Source organism: Lepisma saccharinum, chromosome 7 (genome assembly GCF_977018435.1).
Source record: "Lepisma saccharinum chromosome 7, izLepSacc3.1, whole genome shotgun sequence".
Lineage (NCBI taxonomy): Eukaryota > Metazoa > Arthropoda > Insecta > Zygentoma > Lepismatidae > Lepisma > Lepisma saccharinum.
In genome coordinates this window covers 40614280-40632604 of record NC_139235.1, presented here as the reverse complement: position 1 = coordinate 40632604, position 18325 = coordinate 40614280, and the positions used below count along the sequence as shown (strand labels likewise).

At 37.2% G+C, this 18325-nt stretch overlaps 1 protein-coding gene across 2 annotated transcripts in view; it reads right to left on the bottom strand.

Annotated features, from left to right (window-relative positions):
• Positions 1-220: 220 nt before the first annotated feature.
• The window catches only part of LOC145989821 (endoribonuclease Dcr-1-like), a 145353-nt gene continuing 127248 nt past the window's right edge, over positions 221-18325 (bottom strand). For both annotated transcript variants that reach the window (XM_083125190.1, XM_083125191.1), the window contains exons 21-25: positions 13131-13362; positions 10984-11204; positions 7630-7795; positions 5345-5420; positions 221-1176 (exon numbers count right to left, since the gene is read on the bottom strand). In XM_083125190.1, coding sequence (XP_082981316.1) covers positions 1008-1176; positions 5345-5420; positions 7630-7795; positions 10984-11204; positions 13131-13362 — 864 coding nt within the window. In that variant the 3' untranslated portion in view covers positions 221-1007. The remainder of the gene's footprint in view (positions 1177-5344; positions 5421-7629; positions 7796-10983; positions 11205-13130; positions 13363-18325) is intronic.

Below are 18325 nucleotides of genomic sequence, written 5' to 3'. Positions count from 1 at the left end.
TGTTAATTTTAAAAAGAAATTGTTTAATATTTTAAAGCTTTGATTTATATGAAATTTTCACAATCTGTTGCAACTAGTTCATGTTGTTTAGCACTAAATGGGAAAAAGTGTATGTATATATACACACTATTCATTTATCATGTCTATATTTAAAACAAGCTCACTATGTGCACTGTGCTAATATGTGCTTATGCTGAAAGATTTTCCTCAGGTGTTTCATAATTTAGTACGGATAAAAAGTACAGATTTCACATCAATATCGTGTTTATATGTACAAAGAAAATAATGCAATGCAGATAAATAATAAACAGTAAATAATGACCAAACTGAAAATAATTACTAAATTTTTAAAAAATTGCTTATGCTTCTGCCATATATAACTCCTTGACATGTTATTGGCCTGCAGGAACTTATTCACTACTATAACTTAAATAGCTTTCTGTCATGACTTCATGAATATTATTGGAATGGTATGGTTTTTCTGATGTACAATTTCATCATTTAACAAACAATTTAACAAAAGTATGCAAGTCAAAAGTTAGCATCTAACTGCCAATATATATATATATATTAAAAAATGATACATTACAAAATTACATTGAGCTCAGATTTGTAATAAAAAATATGCAACTAACATAATGTAACCACTGCAAAAATCAACTCGATTCCTCAACTTAGTTTGCATGGAATCTTGTAAGAAAAGCCTAACCAAAATGTCTGCTTACTAAAAGAAATAATGCATATTGCTTCTTATCAAATTTCATTTACAAAAATTAAATACTGTGAACATTTTCCACATGGTAATCTCTCATGATTTGGCATCTTTCAGATTAAAAATGGCTGGGGTAAAAAAGAAAAAAAAAACAATAAAAAATACATACATGTTACAAAAGAGTTTCACAAGATAAAACTGAAATGAAAGGTACAACTACCAATCTACCTTGGTCCATGTGTGATCTGATGTTTGTTGTTCAGGCACTTCTCAATTCTTCTTGTTCTGACTTCAATTATGACTTTTTGGCCAGCAAACCCTTCTTCTTCAGCTGCTTCAATGCACACTTAGCTGCTGTACACTTTGCAATCCTGTAATTGCGACCAATTCCTTTAAAGGTGCCTTTCCCGAACACTTCTACGGTCACCCTTACTCGACGGCCATCTGCTAGTTTCTCAGGTTTGCTATTGAAACATAATGAAAGATCAAATCCTAGAGCTCTTTGAAATAAGGACACAAAAAAACACATGTAATTCATATGGACAAAATTTTTTTTTTATTTTTTTGTGGAAACGCAAAAGAAACAATTTTCACACTGAAATTTTAATTTTTTACATGATTTCAAAAGGTAGGAAGTGCATTTTCCTACCAAAATTTATGTAGTAAGAAGTACGAGGGGCGATCAGGTTGCTCCGACCCTAACATAGAAGGAATGACGTTATGATTGATTTTTTTATCTTGTTATTGTTTAGTGATCCTTTATATGATTTCATTCTGAATTGCAAATCTGAGTAACATACAGTTTTCTTTTTATGGGGGTTTAACTGAGTGAAGTTGTGTCAATGTGCCAGAATGGAGAAAACTGAGGTGAGAGCGGTGATCAAATATTTTGTGAAGAAGAAGTGGACGGTATCCAAAATTCATGAGGACTTGATGGATACACTAGGGAACACTACTACTTCATACAGTATGGCGAAGAGATGGTGTCGTGAGTTTAATTGTGGGACAGAGTCGTGTGAGAATGAACATGCAGGTGGAGCACCAAAAACTGTCATGACAACCGAAAACATTAACGAAGTCCACGATATCGTGCTGAATAATTGTCGAGTCACTATCTGTCATGTTGCCGAGATGTGTGGCCTGTCATATGGCACTGTGCAAAACATAATTACCAGGAATTGCAAATGAAAAAATTGCTGCAAGATGGGTCCCTCGAAACCTCACCCCAGATCAGAAGCGCACCCGAGTGCTCATCAGTCAAGAACTTCTTGACAAGTTTCGTGCTGATATAGACGATTTCCTTGCCCGATTTGTAACTATGAATGAACCCAGAAACAAAATCACAAAGCATGGAGTGGAAACAGCCACATTCTCCACCAACGAAGAAGTTCAAGGTGCAAACGTCAGCTAAGAAGGTGATGGCCTCAATTTTTTGGGACTGCAAGGGTGTCCTTCTTGTGGACTATCTACAGAGGGCAAACCAGCACTGGCACATACTACAGTGACCTAATCAAGAAATTACGTGATTCCATCAAGAAAAAGAGGCATGGGATTTTGACCCGTGGTGTGCTCCTTTACCAGGACAATGCACCTGTCCACACCTCACGCATTGTGAGGACAGCTTTCGCAGATGCATTGTTCGAATTGCTGCCTCACCCACCCTATTTCCCAGATTTGGCCGCAAGTGATTTCCATTTGTTCAAACATTTGAAGAATGACATTCATGGGCAGAAATATTCTGATGATTCTGAGGTGATAAGGGCTGTGGATTCATGGTTGGAGGACCAGTCAAAAGAATTTTTTGTGCAAGGTATCCAGGCGTTGGGAGAAGTGCATTGGAGTTGCAGGGGAGTATGTTGAAAAATTTAAAAAAAAAAATTGAAACCCTATTTCCGCTCTTTCTATGTTAGGGTCAGAGCAACCTGATCGCCCCTCGTAGATCTGAGCCAATATCACTTTGAACTGATACCGATACCAACACTTGAAAATTCTAACAATTCATAGTTGTTCAGAATATTTATAAATTTCAATACCCACGTTTTCCACTGGAACTACCTGAGTTTTGATTTAAAATATTCATAACTACACTATAGCCAAAAGTCACCAGACACCCAAGTGAATGTGGCGGTAATGTCATGGTCTGGGGCTGTTTTTCCTGGTTTGGGCTATGACCATTAGTTTTGGTCATTGGCAACATGAACAGTGGTGTCTACGAGGACATTTTGACAACAGTATGCCACCCACACTGTGGCAACAGTTCGAATGGGTCCTTTTCTCTATCAGCACGATAATGCCCCTGTCCATAAATCAGGGTCCATTGCATCGTGGTTTGAGGACAATCAGGTGGATGTGCTTAGCTGGTCCGCTCCAAGTCCCAACTGGAACCCCATAGAACATCTTTGGGATGAACTGGAGCGTCGCTTGCGTTCCAGACCCACTGAACCGAAAACTACCCATGAACTATTCACTAAGCTACAGGACGAATGGAAAAAAAATCCACCAGTGATATACTGGAACTTAGTGGAAGCGTAAATGCTGTAATAATAGCGAAGGGAGGTGTGACATCTTATTAGATACCTGGCTGATGTCTTTGGAGGGAACAGCACTGGGTGTCCGGTGACTTGGCTATATAGTGTACATATTAAATGTCCCACAATGTGGCCGTGCAATCTAAGACATCAGGCTTTGAGCTTAGGCTGCAGGGCGGATGCACATTCAAGTATCCTGGGGGAAGGTAACAACATTTCTTCTGAGATTTTGGCTAGTGTATGGGACCGGTGGCCAGCCATCATGGGGATATTGGGGAACTACGTAACTCAGTCCCGGAAACCTACAACAATGACTGGGGGTTCGTCATGCTGACCACACGTCACTCCGTAACTGGTTGGATGACCTCCCACTTCGGGCGAGTGAGTAGAATCAGGTGGGAGTGAGGCCGGCAGCTGGTAGGTAGCCCTTGGCCTCTTGCACCACGGGTTATTATTATAATTATACAGCGTGGTTATATATTATTGGATGATTTCATTAGGCTATATTTTTACTAATACTGAAGATAAATACATTATCTTAGTATCATTTGAAAGAGGGAAGTTTGAAGTTTCCAAAGTTGTCATGTGATTTTAATTTGTGTAAACGTGTTTTGTGCCGTTTCTAAGAGACGTGTGTTTGGCCCATTTTTTTGCCGAGAACACTATCACGGGAAACATGTACCTGGACATGTTGGAAAGTTGGTTAATGCCACAGCTCACAGAAGAGGAGGAACAGGGGTTCATTTTCCAACAAGACGGGGCCCCTCCACATTGGCATGCAGATGTCCAGGGGTACCTAAATCGACACCTGCCAGGATCGGTCGTGCAACGGCCGCAGACGACACATTCTGCATATAGCCACCACGTTCACAGGACCTCACAGTGTGTGATTTCTTCCAAGGACAATGTTTACATTCCTCCACTTCCAGCTACACTGCCAGGATTGAGGAGGTGCATTAACAGAGCCATCGAGAACGTCACACCAGACATGCTTGAGAGGGTTTGGCAAGAATGGGATCACCACCTGGACGTCTGCCGTATTACACGTGGGGCTCATTGAGTGCATCTAAAGTCAGTAAAAAAACTTCAAACTTCCCTCTTTCAAATGACACTAAGATAATGTATTTATCTTCAGTATTAGTGAAAATATAGCCTTATGAAATCGTCCAATAATTTGTAACCACGCTGTATATCAAATCATAAAATCCATTTCTCTGCACAATAAACAGTGAAAATTATGCATTTTGCACAATTCCCAGGGTATTCAGACTACACAAAAAGTCCCACATGGCATTTTTATGGACTCTACAAGACACCCAGGATCCAGAAAAGTGTCACCTGGTATCTGATTAAATATCAAGAGACAACTCAGCACTAAAATGAAGACTATTGTCAAGATGTGTACCTTTGAATTTGAAACAAATTTTTGATCAGAAGCAGAGAAGGATGAACTTCATGTACAGGCTAAATAGATAAGTGGTTAAAAAGTTTAAAGATACAGTGAAAACATTAGAAAATCCTGCAACACCAGGAAGTTGTCGCTAGCCATACATTCTGGTTTTTATAATCTATGATGCTGATGACCTACAGCATGAAATTGAATCTCCTTTATCCTATCACATCTTATCATGAAAAATGCAAAATAAATTTGCATTCGAAATTTGCAGATTATTTTCCACACGTGTATCTGAAAAGCACATGTTTGAAGACCCCCCCCCCCCTTGGGAGAATTTACGCCATCAACTAAATGATGATTCTCATAACTACAAGGAGACTGCTAAATAATTGTAAAAAATAAAATAATTCTCATCTATGATTCATGTTTCTTGAGAATATAAAAATTAACCCCTTCACATTACCAAACAAGATTTTAGACAGTGGAACCTCAATTTTACATTTTTCATGGAATCAAGCTGGGAGAAAAAAAACTTAAAGTGCAGGAAAATTTTATAACATTGTGCTATGTTGGAGCCATAAAGATTGAGTGAATTTGGGAAAATGTAAAATCCAGGTGCAACTGTACATATTAGTATTCCAAAATATATATATCCAGCATATGCCAGAAACACATTTTTACTGTCTGAACAATAATTAAAATACTCACCCAAATTTAGCAGTTTCTGGTTCGAGTTCTAATAATTCTCTAATAGGTGATTTTGGTACATTGGTGCTGAATTGTTCTGCAAAAGATAAATTATGTTACCATTAATAAAAAATGCATGTGGCAGCAGTTTAAAATGTCAATGAACCATTCAGCTTACAACTTCTCTTCTATTAAATTTAATGTGGCATCAATCAAATAGATTAATTAAGAAACAAAGTATAATGATTCACAGAAATGTAGGATGAATGAAAAGTAATGCCTCTGTAAGTCAAGAGATGGTAGCACAGATGACCTAAAAGCATTCACTTAATCCTTGGCATCTCTACATATGTTTTCTTCCTTTGTGTGAGTAGCAGTTGTACAAAGAGAGTGTGCAGCTATAGTTCTTGAAATGGAGGCAAGTAATCACTCCTCGTCCTTGCAACTGTTATGATTGATAAAGCATAACTCACATCACATGCCAACATTTTAACTTTGATAGCATTCACTTTCCTTTTCTTCCTAAAGGTTTCACTACATCATGTGTGGCTCCTCCAGCGATGGACAATATTGAGTTAAAATATTAGTTTATCAAAAGGTTAAAAAAGGTACTCAGCAGTTAAAATCAAGTTAACAGTTACTCTGTCCCAATATGCCATCTTTCATATCTGGCTGGCAACTATGGATGATTATCCCCTCTTTTTTAAAAACATTTTGGCAATCTAGCTTCTATGGTGTTTTAATCCAAACTTGTCCAACATTCTGGAAAAGCAACATGATGTGAAAACTTCATGTGAAAGTACTGTTGTTTTTACTCATTACTCTGTCACATTTAACTGTTTACAAAAAGTATCACATCCAGTCGCTGTAGTACACGTTTTCCATGTTTGCATGCACAAGTTCAAAACAACACAAGGCATGTTTTGTCCTGCAAAATAAATCAACCAATTCTGAATATATCAAGGTAAAGCAAAATAATGAAGTACCTGACGGGGGATGTAAGAAGTGACTTTTTCCATTCCTGTCCATCAAGGAAGATGTGAGGAATGCAAATTGTGCCCCTCCTCCCACTCAGCAATGTCTCTTCTCCCCCATGAAAAACTTACCCCCTTAGAAGTTCAAGGTCGCATGGTTAATGAATGAGACTGTGGCACAAGCCAGGAAGGGGAAGAGAGATATATCACCTGGCCCATGGAACAGACTTCTGGCAAATTTTATGACATAGGCAGGGCTTGTAAAATGTATAAAGCAGGAAACGAGAGTTGTGGTGAACATAAGACTGAGGTAAACGTCCTAATGTTGAACATGGCCGAACAGATTAAGTGGGTAAACCTTGCTTGCACCTCCTCCCTCTTCCAGTGCCTTCACTATTTCTCATAATTTTGTGAATTTACATTAATGATTTAGAACATATTAGTGCCATATAGCAAACTTTGGTCTGTATATGTAGTACTCATTTTCTATCATTGTGTAACTAATTTTACCATTTTAATTGTCTTTCTATAACATGTTTTCTCAGTCATACATTTTTCCCTTCTGTCTTCCATAAAACGTATAACTGGATTTCACTGTATCAATAATGTGTTGTACATGTTCTTGAGAAACATTAAGTCAGACTGGAATTTTTGATACACACATTCAGTATGAGTTCATCAACTTCCGTCTTGTGGGCACTGTATGTGCTGTCATGGGAAGTCTGCTTTGTTTAGCATCGCACAAATCCACATGTGCAAATCCAAATTTGCCAACAGCACTGCACAGTTTCTTCAAAGAAAAGTTTCAGATATCTTTCAATGAATAGAAGTAACATTGCCAGTGGTGCACACACAGTGTAGGGGAGCAGTTTAAAGGTGACAAGGCTGAATAGCTTTCAACTAGAGAAATTGTTGAATTTTCTGGAGAGACCTTGTAGCTACACTTGTCATCAAAGAAAAGTGAGTGCTTGCAGGACATGACTGCTACTGTGAAACTTCAGGCATTACTTTTTGTTAATTTCTTAGATATTTTGTTTTTCTAATGCACTCCAAACTCAAATGTGCTGCTTAACTTGAAATATGGTTAGGCTAATAAAATGCAGGAATCATATAGTGTATAATTAAGGAACCGGTTCCTATCATTAGAAACTTGTAATTATAAATAAATATTGTCACTTTTCTTTTACAACACTTTGAGGTTTCACATGTAGAAATGGAAAAAAAAAAAAGTGAATTCCTGAAATTTCCAGAACTGTCAGTCAACAGACACTGTTATCAAAGCAATAAATTTGAAATTAATTGATGACTATTGTTAGAAGAAAAAAACATTACCTATTTCATTTTTCATCATTCGATAATAAACTCTCCAAACAGCATCCAAAGACATTCCACTATCTAAAAAGATTGCCCCAGCAACAGATTCAAACACATCGCCCAAAGCTTTTGGAACCTCCACATCTTCAGCTTCTTCACACTCTTCCTCTTCAATTAGATAGTACTGGAAAAAAAAAAGCTTTCTGTAGCTACATAAACTCACATGCAATGGTTTGTGACCTTGCAAAATGCACAGTGTGGCAAAATTATAGCTAACTAACGTAACTAAATAACTCTCTAGCCTTCTTAAACCCAAAGGTTTATGGCTGCAGCAACACAAGCCTTTTATCTGTCCTATCCTGGGCAAGATCAATCCAATCTTTTCCATCCTTAACGATTTCCTTTAGGCCCATCTCAACGTTTGTCCCTCCATCTTTGTCTTGGCCTTCCAACAGGTCTCTTACCACCAAGTTTCCCAATAAGAATCCTGTAAACTCTTCTCTCCTCTCCCATTCATGTCACATGGCCTGCCCTCCTAAGTCTTCTTGATTTAACTATTCTAATAATATCTGGAGATGAATAGAAATTATATAGCTCTAAATTATGTAACCTTCTCTACTCACCTGTCTCCTCATCCCTTTTGGGTCCAAATATTTTTCGAAGGATTTCATATTTAAAATTATCCCACCAAAAATTATAAGGCAGACTGCATAAAGTTCAAATTTACGTAAAGTACCCGCTGTCATTTATAGAATATCTTTAAGGCTGCAGCAGCGAGCAAGTAAACTTTAAAATGCCATATTGCAATTTTAAAATGGAGCCTCCACTACATCTTTGCACCACTGAAAAGCATGTTTCTTGCTGTATGGAATCCTAAAACCTATAGAAATTCCTCAGCAAATCAAAATTCAATATCATTGTGCATGCATACCACTCCAACAAGTTTGCAAATGGAGAGGAAAGTTTGATAATGACATTACTTTGCAGGCAACAACTTTCCCTGTGGTACATAAAATTCTTGACTTTCCCCCCCCCCTTTTTTTGTTTTTCTAAACCTTTATTTATTTGACCCCTACTTAGGTAAAGTTGGAAATTAGCAATTTAGAAAATACATATTTATTTAATGAAAAACACCTACCAAAAGGCCAGTTAAGATGAAAACTGAAGCTGTATTTAACAAAAGAATTAGACTTGCTTTATCTATTAATGCATTATGGACTGTATATGGCAGACTAGAAAGGATCTGGCATCTGGACTCAAAGCCAGTATAATCTTATTTGGGGCTCATGTTGTCGTCCCTACATATTTGTGATTGTCTCTTCATACATCTTACCTTCCCACCATTCATCCTCATCTTGCGATTAGCCAAAGGGGCAGAAAAGTGAAGTAAAATAAACAAAATCAAGCAGTCATTCTGATAGCAAAAATCTTGACCACAAACATAATTTGACCTTTTATTGACTTTCTTGATTGGTAGACACCCTGATGTTATAAATCAGGGGTTCTCAAAATTTTATACACCGAAATTCATACTTTTGCCACATAATGTTATGAGGTTTTCAATGCTAACATTTAAAATGTTGTTATTATATTGTCGAAATGACTAAAACTGTACTTACATTACCTCTTCTTTTATTGACATTAGAATAAGAAATAACTACAATTATGTGTAAGTGTACAATATACAGGGTGTTCATAGTCCCAGTACCATTCCGAGCTATGTTCTTCTGTAATGGTACAGGGACTTTATAAACACCCTGTATAATACAAATATTTGGGGGGGAAACTGCAACTTAAGACATATTGGTGTGATTATTTTTAAATCAAGCATTGCATGAATCTTAATGTAACGTTTTTTATTGTAAGAACACATTAACTTGACTTGTATTGCTAATATGAAGGGTGGGCGTGCCCAACCATGCACAATTTCCTTATGTTTAGGATGGTGATGAAGGAGCGTGGCACTGAAGCACTCCCTCCTGGCATCGAAGTACTAGTATTGGTAACTGATATCGAAGTGTTATCTTGGACCAGAAAGAAAAATTCATTTTCAACTTCATGGGGTAGCTTTAGAAATCCATCCGTAAGTACTTAAGCACATTCAAATTCGAAGGTTGTCTGTCAAGACAGTGAGAAAATTTGTAACCGTTAATTTGACTACAATGAAAGTGTGCCTTTTGATTGTTTGACTGCAATAGACAGTCTGATCAAGATTTTTTATGTGCTAGGTTAGCATTAAGTAGATATTTCTGTCCATCAAATTTCATGCTCTATCTTTAGTAGTTTCTGAGAAATTGATAGGTACTGATTGGTTTCGACTCCTGTCTAGAACAGACAAACCAAACAAGACGACTCATATCACATCACATAGAAAATTCACAGTTCTTTCAACCCACCAAATCTCATATTTATACTTCGAATGGTTTTGGAGATATCAAAGCATTAAAAATGTGTTAAGTGTTGACTTTCTACTGTTTGACCCCTACAGACAGGCGGAAGTGTCAATCAAAATATGTCATGTTAAACTAGTATTTACTAGAACTACATTTAAATTTCAAATCTTCACATTTGCTACTTTTAAATATATGAAAAGGTCACTTTTGATCAACTGTTGTCTCCCAAGGTCAGACTGATCAAGTCTTCTTTTTATCACTTTTGTAGTTTATGAGATATTGAAAGTTGACACAGAGAGACAGACACAACTTGTGTACAAAGATACTTTTTTCAGCTTTGCTGATGAGTACCCTAGTACTGGATTAATAAGGTACTCACTTATCTACGAAACTACTTTCTATCTTTTAAAGTTCTATTAATTAAACCCTAGAGAATGAACCCTAGTCAACTGGATACATATATATCAATTGAGGAGGTAAATGAATTATTCATGTTCTTTATGAGGTTAAAGAACATTGGTTATTGGTATTCCGTTCCGTCAAAACATCCATATAAGTTTATCCTTAATATAGAAATAGGGCTTCCCCCTAAGAAAAATAAGGCATGTAAGGGGCAGCCTTCTGGTAGAGCACCCAAAAGTCAACCTCACTTCCACGTAATACAACCTGGTAACAATTAATTCTAGCAGGCCAACAAGGCTTTGGTGTCTGGACGTAATGCCTCTTTACAGCCTCAGCTTTTAATAGGTACAAATATTTTAATCCTCAGAGACAGGTAGTGATTTTTGTTATGATAAGGGACTCTCTCCCATATAATGTGATGGGTGCAAATAATCCAAGTGTTGACACACCCAATAATTGTTCATTCAAATTCAAGCTAAGAAAAATAAGCAGAGGTGTTGAAATTGCAACACATTACAAAGCAGCTATCATCAATTTTTCAGGAAGTCCATGAGATTAACAGACATACAGCACTAACCTCTTCGCTGATTGAGTGGCCATTTTCTTCCTGAATCCTGACAAATCGATCGACAACTTCATTCAGCCCTGGAGAAAGATGCCTGAAGTATTTGTGGAATCCAAATCGTACAGCCAGTGAAGCGAAGATGGTGTTGTTCACTAGAGCAGAGCGTAGGTCAGTAAGGGCTCCAGGTGAATGCTGCCGAGAATCTTCATACAAGTGCCGAGTTATTAAGTAATCTGTGGAGAAAATAATTATTTTGTAACATGAATTATGTTAAAAATGACCCAACTACCCAACACTGATCAAGTCTTTGAAGCAAATAGTATAATTTATTATGCATCAAATTCATTGAGCAAAATTTCTACCTTTTCAGAATAACACAAAATTATATATCTATTACAATTAAAATGATTGTGACAAATATCTGCATAATAACAAGTTACCAACCTAAAGGACCAACAAATAAATTAGTACTATAAGATATATTAGTTAATTGAAGTTGAGATGTATGTGAGGAATTCATAAGTAAAGATTTAAGCAGCAGTATATTTTAATGCAAATTTCATTAGCCTACTTCTAAAATGAATTAAGTATTTTAACATATGCTGTAATAATTTTCTCATTTGAAAATTATCATGTACAAGTACACATTTTCCTCATGGTTGGGAACACAATACAGTAAGTATGTTGCAAATATTGTATGTCGATCAGATTTTCCCCTCTGAAAAACATGCATAGCAATGCATTTACTCTAAATTCTATGACATCTCACATACATTTCATATTGTGCAAAACAAATGAAAAGGAATCAAAAGTAAGCGTTTAGTGGAAGCCCAATAAAATTCATATGACACACAGTAATTGTGCAGGGCTACATATATATCAAAACTTAAGTATGTTGTCGTAATTTGCAGTCCACGCAAAATACCAAAATGCTGAAAAAGTATTGGTAAATAAAATTCAATCACTACTTTCCGATACCGATACCACTAGTATCGGTGATATATACAGTGGAACCTCCATTTTACATTTTAACATTTTAAGGTGACCAAGGTGAAAGAACTTAAAATGCAGGAAATTTAAAATCTGGGAAAATTTTATAGAATTTAGCTCTATTGGGACTGAAGATAAAATGTACAATGCAAGAAAATGTAAAACCAGGAAACACAAAATTGGGTCTTCACTGTATATGCATTTCCATGAAGTTCTAATCTAAACGGCGTACGGTTTTAGAAGCGATATCGGGTGGGGCCACACAGAGCCTGTCCGTGGTGATCAGCCAATGGCAGGAGTGCAATGTGATACAGTTAGAAAAGTGTGTCATGTAAGTTAAACACCGTGTTCTGCATTTTTCTTGCACACAAGAAGTTTTCATAAAATTCGGCAGTTTAACATTCATCATAAGATGGGGCAAGACATTTTGAACCTGACTGCCTAAGTCCTATAAATTTCTGCCGTTTACAGCCGGAGTTATTGTTTCTTGAAGAAACACTGGGAAACACACACACACAATGACCCTTTCATTTTTCTTCTGTCTGTTATTTTTCATTGTCACTGTGTCAGCTGAGTAGTTGTGTCTTGGGAAAATAATGGGTGTGAAATTCGTCTCAATATACACAATGACCCTTCATTATCGTGGGCATTCTCGAACATTGCGAGTCAGAGTCAGTTTAAGTTCAGCATTTTCTAAGCAAGGGCAGTGTAAAATTACTCACTTATTGTTTGCTCGTATGCCACAAAAAGCAGTTGTGAGAGGTTTCAATACAGCCCTTATGCTCTATTGTTGTGCAATAGTGTGTGTTCTGCGAGTGTTATTTAATAATGTCACCCTCAAAACCTAGCACAATTCAAGGAATTGGTGTAGGAAGATCTGCATGCTTCTTCACAGTATTTTCTGAGTTGAGAAAAGTGAATTCTCTGTCTTTCCCTTCCACTAACAGTTAGTTTAGTAACAGTGCAATAGCACTGGCGGCGTATTGACTGAACTCATGTTCCTTCTCAAAGTGTACACAGCATAGTAATAAACAGAAGAGAAAGTACAAAATATTCCACTGCCAAATTCTTAACCTTATATGAAAATAAAAGCATTCTAGTAATGTTGCTACCTTTAATAATATAGATTTCAGCACACATATATAAGAATAAAAATACAAAAACATTACCTAACACAGCATCCCCAAGGAACTCGAGTCTTTGATAGCAATCTGTGAGTCTGTTGGGGAAGTACGAAGCATGTGTCAATGACTGAAGGAGGTAGCTGCGATCTCTGAACCTGTAGCCAATTTTCCTTTCAAATGCATCGTAACCATCCAACAGACGTTCCAGTTCTGCTTCCGGATTCACTATATTTCTTAACAGTGGAGATGCTGGTGCTTTCAGGGAGCCATAATGAACCTACAGGAGATTTTTTTAAACAGTCTTAAACATTGTTACAGCTAATTAAACACTATTAGGATTAAACATAATTCACCAAACTGTTAAGTAAAAGCTGCTGGAAAGAAAACTCAGTGTTGGCATCTTCAAGAGTACTGACACTGGTATTAATAATAATAATACTCCGTGGCTCGACAGTCCTTGACGGGCATTGGCCTATCTCCCGACTGCCAGTCTTCCTACCACAATCCTGCCTAGAGGTGTGGAGATCTTCAATAGGTAATGGGGTAACTTGAGGTCAGCATGTCGAACCCTCAGCCGTTACAGATTTCCGAGACCTGGTTACGCTACTCACTCATAGCTCCCCAATTTTCTCACAATGGTGGGATGCCACCGGTCCTATATGCAGGTCAAAAACCCAGAGACTGAACTCAGGTGGAATCGAACCCATGTCATCCTGCAACCGGAGCCCAAAACACTGTACGGCTACGGAGGAGAACGGCACCAGTATTGGTTCAAAACAATATCATCTCAGCTATAAGCAGGGGGTAGAAGAAACTAAAACTTATTCAGGTGCCAGCCCTTTTCTTCTCAGGAGCCAGCTTTTTAAATATTCTTGCCAAATATGGTCTAAGAAAGCTATGAATCTAACTAAGATAAAGCTGGACATTTTGAAATATTATCTTAAAATATATATAAAATGTCTATAACTATACCATCGAACCTTGATTTTTCGTTTCTCAGGGGACCGAGGTGGAAAAAAAAATTACTGTATCTGGTTATTTAATACTGCATTTTTTAAAAACCCCTAATTTAATCACAACATTGAGAATGAATGACCTGATGAAATAAAACAAACACAATAAAAAAGCCTATATCCTGGTCAGTATTGAAACTCTGAATCTATGGTGGTGAATCATGAACTCAACAAGCTTGTCGATGAGGTGGTAAAACATACATATATAAATATGTGTAGCAGAACCTCTATTGTATGTTCAATAGGTGTCTTTGGTAAGAAAATAATTAGGAAAATTTTATAAGATTTCTTTTACAGGGATCAGGATGATAACATGTATAGCATGGGAATATATAAAACATCAAAACTATATAAGGATAGATAGAGTTACAGTGTTTGGAAGTGGACATAAGAGAAAAGGAGGACAAACTCACAAGGCAGAATTGAAAACATAGTTTAAGTTTTTTTATTTTATTTTCATGTTGTGTACAGTCTTAGAAAAAAATACCTGGGCCACGGGACGTAGAATTTCGTAACGTCTTAAAGCCTGTTGTTTATGCAACCCAAATAACAAAATATTCGCTTAAGTTTGCCTGGTGATTCTGAGTTCCTGGGAAGGATTGAGCTTTGATAGCATGAGTCACATGACTCGTGCCCCAGCCACAACAAACAGCTGGGTGCTACGATGCCTCCAGAAGAAAATTTCAGGAACTGGTTTCTTGACAAGAGCTACTCGTAAGGAAATACAATTCTTTCAAGTGATATTAGAGTCATTGTCAAGAAGGTTCGCTGAAATGATGGTTCTCATCACAGACCACATGTCACACGTTAATTGTTTAAGTCCAGTTCATGCACTGGACCTACAGATTAAAATGGGATCCGAACCAAATGCCTCTCTATTTGGTATTGAATTCGGAAGCCTTTCATTACATGGCGACATCAGAGAGACAATGGAACCCCTTGAGAAAGAGATAAGCGAAAATTGCTACGTGACAAACCATATTTGCCCGTAAATTTTAAAAATAAGACAATATTTTGTACTGACAGTTTCGAACCGTGGGAGAGGCATATCTTTTTTTGTACCATCGTCCATTTCACGAGTTTATAATTCTTCCTCACCGACACGAGTAACGCGAGTGGTAGAAGAAAAGCGAAGTAAAATAACTGAAACAGAAATAAAAGGAAAAAGCGAAATAAATGTTATTCATAATATTCTGCAGTCACTTGAGTTGTATTCACGGGATGCTATCTTTAAAGAAAGCCGTGGTCTCTTCCTTGTCTTTTTCGCTTCCTTTGTGCTCTTGCTTCCCCCGTCACGATTAGTAGTGCTATTGGGGCGCTTCAAAATAGTACTTAGTAGGTATGGTCTTTTTTTACCAATTGAATATCATTTTTTGACATACTTTGACAATTTTTTGTCGATGTTTTAGCGTTTAGCGATGTTTTAGTACAAATTTTCACCATACTCATTTTTTCCCCACTCGTACTTGGTAGGTATATCATGATGTTACGTGATACAACTTAACCTATCCTTTTTTTACGATTATCAATCGAATATAAGTTTTTGGCATACTTTTGACAATTTTTTGTCGATGTTATAGCGTTTAGCGATGTTTTAGTACAAATTTTCACTGCACTCATTTTTTTTCCCTACTCGTACTTGGTAGGTATATCACGATGTTACGTGATACAACTTAACCTATTTTTTTTTTTTACGATTTTTTAATTTTCTTACGATCCTAAGTGATATAACTTAACCTATCATTTTTTTTATTTACGCACCGAACTAACCTACAAGGGGGACTCCGTTTGTTTTAATATTTCAGTATTATAAGGTTTTCACAAATTTTATATAACCTAAAATGTGTTGGATGTTGATTTTTAGTATGTGGCAATTTTTTATGAATTTAAAACTGTTCCGTCACCCTCTCGTTCTTCACGTCGTGGACGAAGGACTTCTCTGCAATCAGGATGACGCTGCATAGAGTATCGACAGGCAGCGCGTCGTGGAACTCGCAAACACCCACTCTACAAAAATTCTACTATATGATCTTTCACTGGCTAAGCTAACCTACAAATAGGAATTGGCAGCACTGACTTATAAACCCACTGGGTCTTCTTGGCATGTTTTTTCATGATGTGTTGCCAGGCTATTGCGCATCTTGGCGTATACAGTGTATATATTTTGAGAGGGGGGTTATAGCTTTTTATGCTGTACGAATACTAAAAACTTGACAGTGACAACCAACAGAGTAAATAAACCTACATGCAGAAACTAACAACACTAGTTTCTGACAGTGAATTTGAAATAAAATATTAAACAAAATACATGAGTAAGCACTGTGATTACAAATAATACCAGTGTTATTACACATTCATTCTTATTTTTCGAAGTTGAATGGAAGCACGTGTTTTTTACGCTCTCGTAATACTGACCTTGCCCCAGTGATTTTAAATTGCTTCCATCCGGTTTTTTTTTCTGTGCTATTTCCGCGTGCACGCAACATTCGCTTTCAATAGTTTAATGAAATACAGAAGGAGTGTTAGTTTAGCAGGCTCCGAGTTTTACAATTTATTAAATTAAACAATAATTTATGTAAGAATATACTTGTACTTACCGAACACAAAATAATAAAAGCACATGTGAATCTTTGCGTGCGTTCATGTTATATGACGACTGAGTAAGAAATAATGTTGACTCCCCGAAAGATAAAAGTTCCTGGTTCGACATCAGATGCATGCAAATTTTATGTTTTGCTCTCCAAAATCTTGATTTCTATGTTTGTGCTATTTGCCATACAGCAGAGGAGAAGAGGGGAGAGGGGAGGGGAGGGGGTACTATTAGCGCCATCTATTAGCAAACAATAGAAATAAAAAAGTAGGGTCAAACTTTTTCAACACCCAAAAATTTTAAACGTCCTCGTTTAGTAATACGATCAGCAGAAGACGTTTGAAAGAGTACTCTTAGTCGAGAAAGCTAATTGCTAGGGCCCATATATTGCTAAAATGTTCTTTGATTTGCATATTTCTCATACCGCCATATGTTGTTCTAGTTGACTTCTTCCAAAAAAATGCTAATTAGCGAGAGTTAATTAAGCAAGGCAAGTAAAAGAAGCAAATAGGACAATATGTGGCGGCGTGGAAATATGTAAAAATTCGACTCGATTCGAATTAAAATTGGAGGATATTTTGCATTTTTTTCCTATAATGTACAAAACATTTACCGTACATAATCTTTTCTATTTACAACAGTATAAAATAAGAGGAATGTGTGACAATATCCATATTAATTAGGAAGGTATGTTGTATGCTAGGTTAGCTAATTGTGTCTTCTGCAGCTTCACTGTATAGACGGTGTTAAAGGCGGAGCTACTGCGGAGCATGCGCACTCGTCTGGCCCCCCTCGAACATTCGGTTACGCTTACAATACTATGGACGTTAATATGAAAGGGCAAAGTGGAGATTTTTTTACAAGGAAATAGGGTGTCAGCTGTGTAGCATATGGTTGTACAGTTCGATTGGGAACAAATTTATTGAATTAAGTATCACTTCGTAGGTTTCCGAAGGACGTAGACAGACGAAACCTGTTGATACAAGCAAAACGAGAAAGAATTGGTACCCGGGAAAGAATATTTGCGATTTGCATTTTGTTACAAGCATGCTGATCGTTTATCTGCGTATTGTGTTGTGGTGAAAAGCACGCCTCTTAGTGAGGCTTCAAACCGAAGCGACACAGGCCCATTTAGTCTATAAATAAGCATTTACCACTCATGGTAAATCAAGTCTCAGGCGGCACAATACACGCTATTGGGAATCTGAGCGACACGTGCAGCTTGTCGTGCTTCGATTACACACCGAAGCGACAAGCAACAGCCTTTTTACTCTAAATGAAACAATTCACCTTGCATACGAGTACAACAGAGCGAGGCGACACGATGTATTGTACTGAGAAAACAACAGTCCAGTCCAAGCGACACGTGCATTTTCTCGTGGTGAATTGGTTCGAAAGGAAGCTTTCAGACTGCAGCGATACGTCTCTCTTGGAAACCAACATTAAAAAATAAACAACACCTTCCGAACGACAAATTGCAGGTGTCGCTTGTTGCTCGGACTAGACTGTTTTATCAATACCTTGCATTGTGTTGCCCCGGCCTGTTATTTGCACAAGCGTGACTGATGAATTGTTTGCTTTAGATCGAATGCTTCTGTGCGAAATTCCGATATCACTTGTCGCTTCAGTCTGAAAAC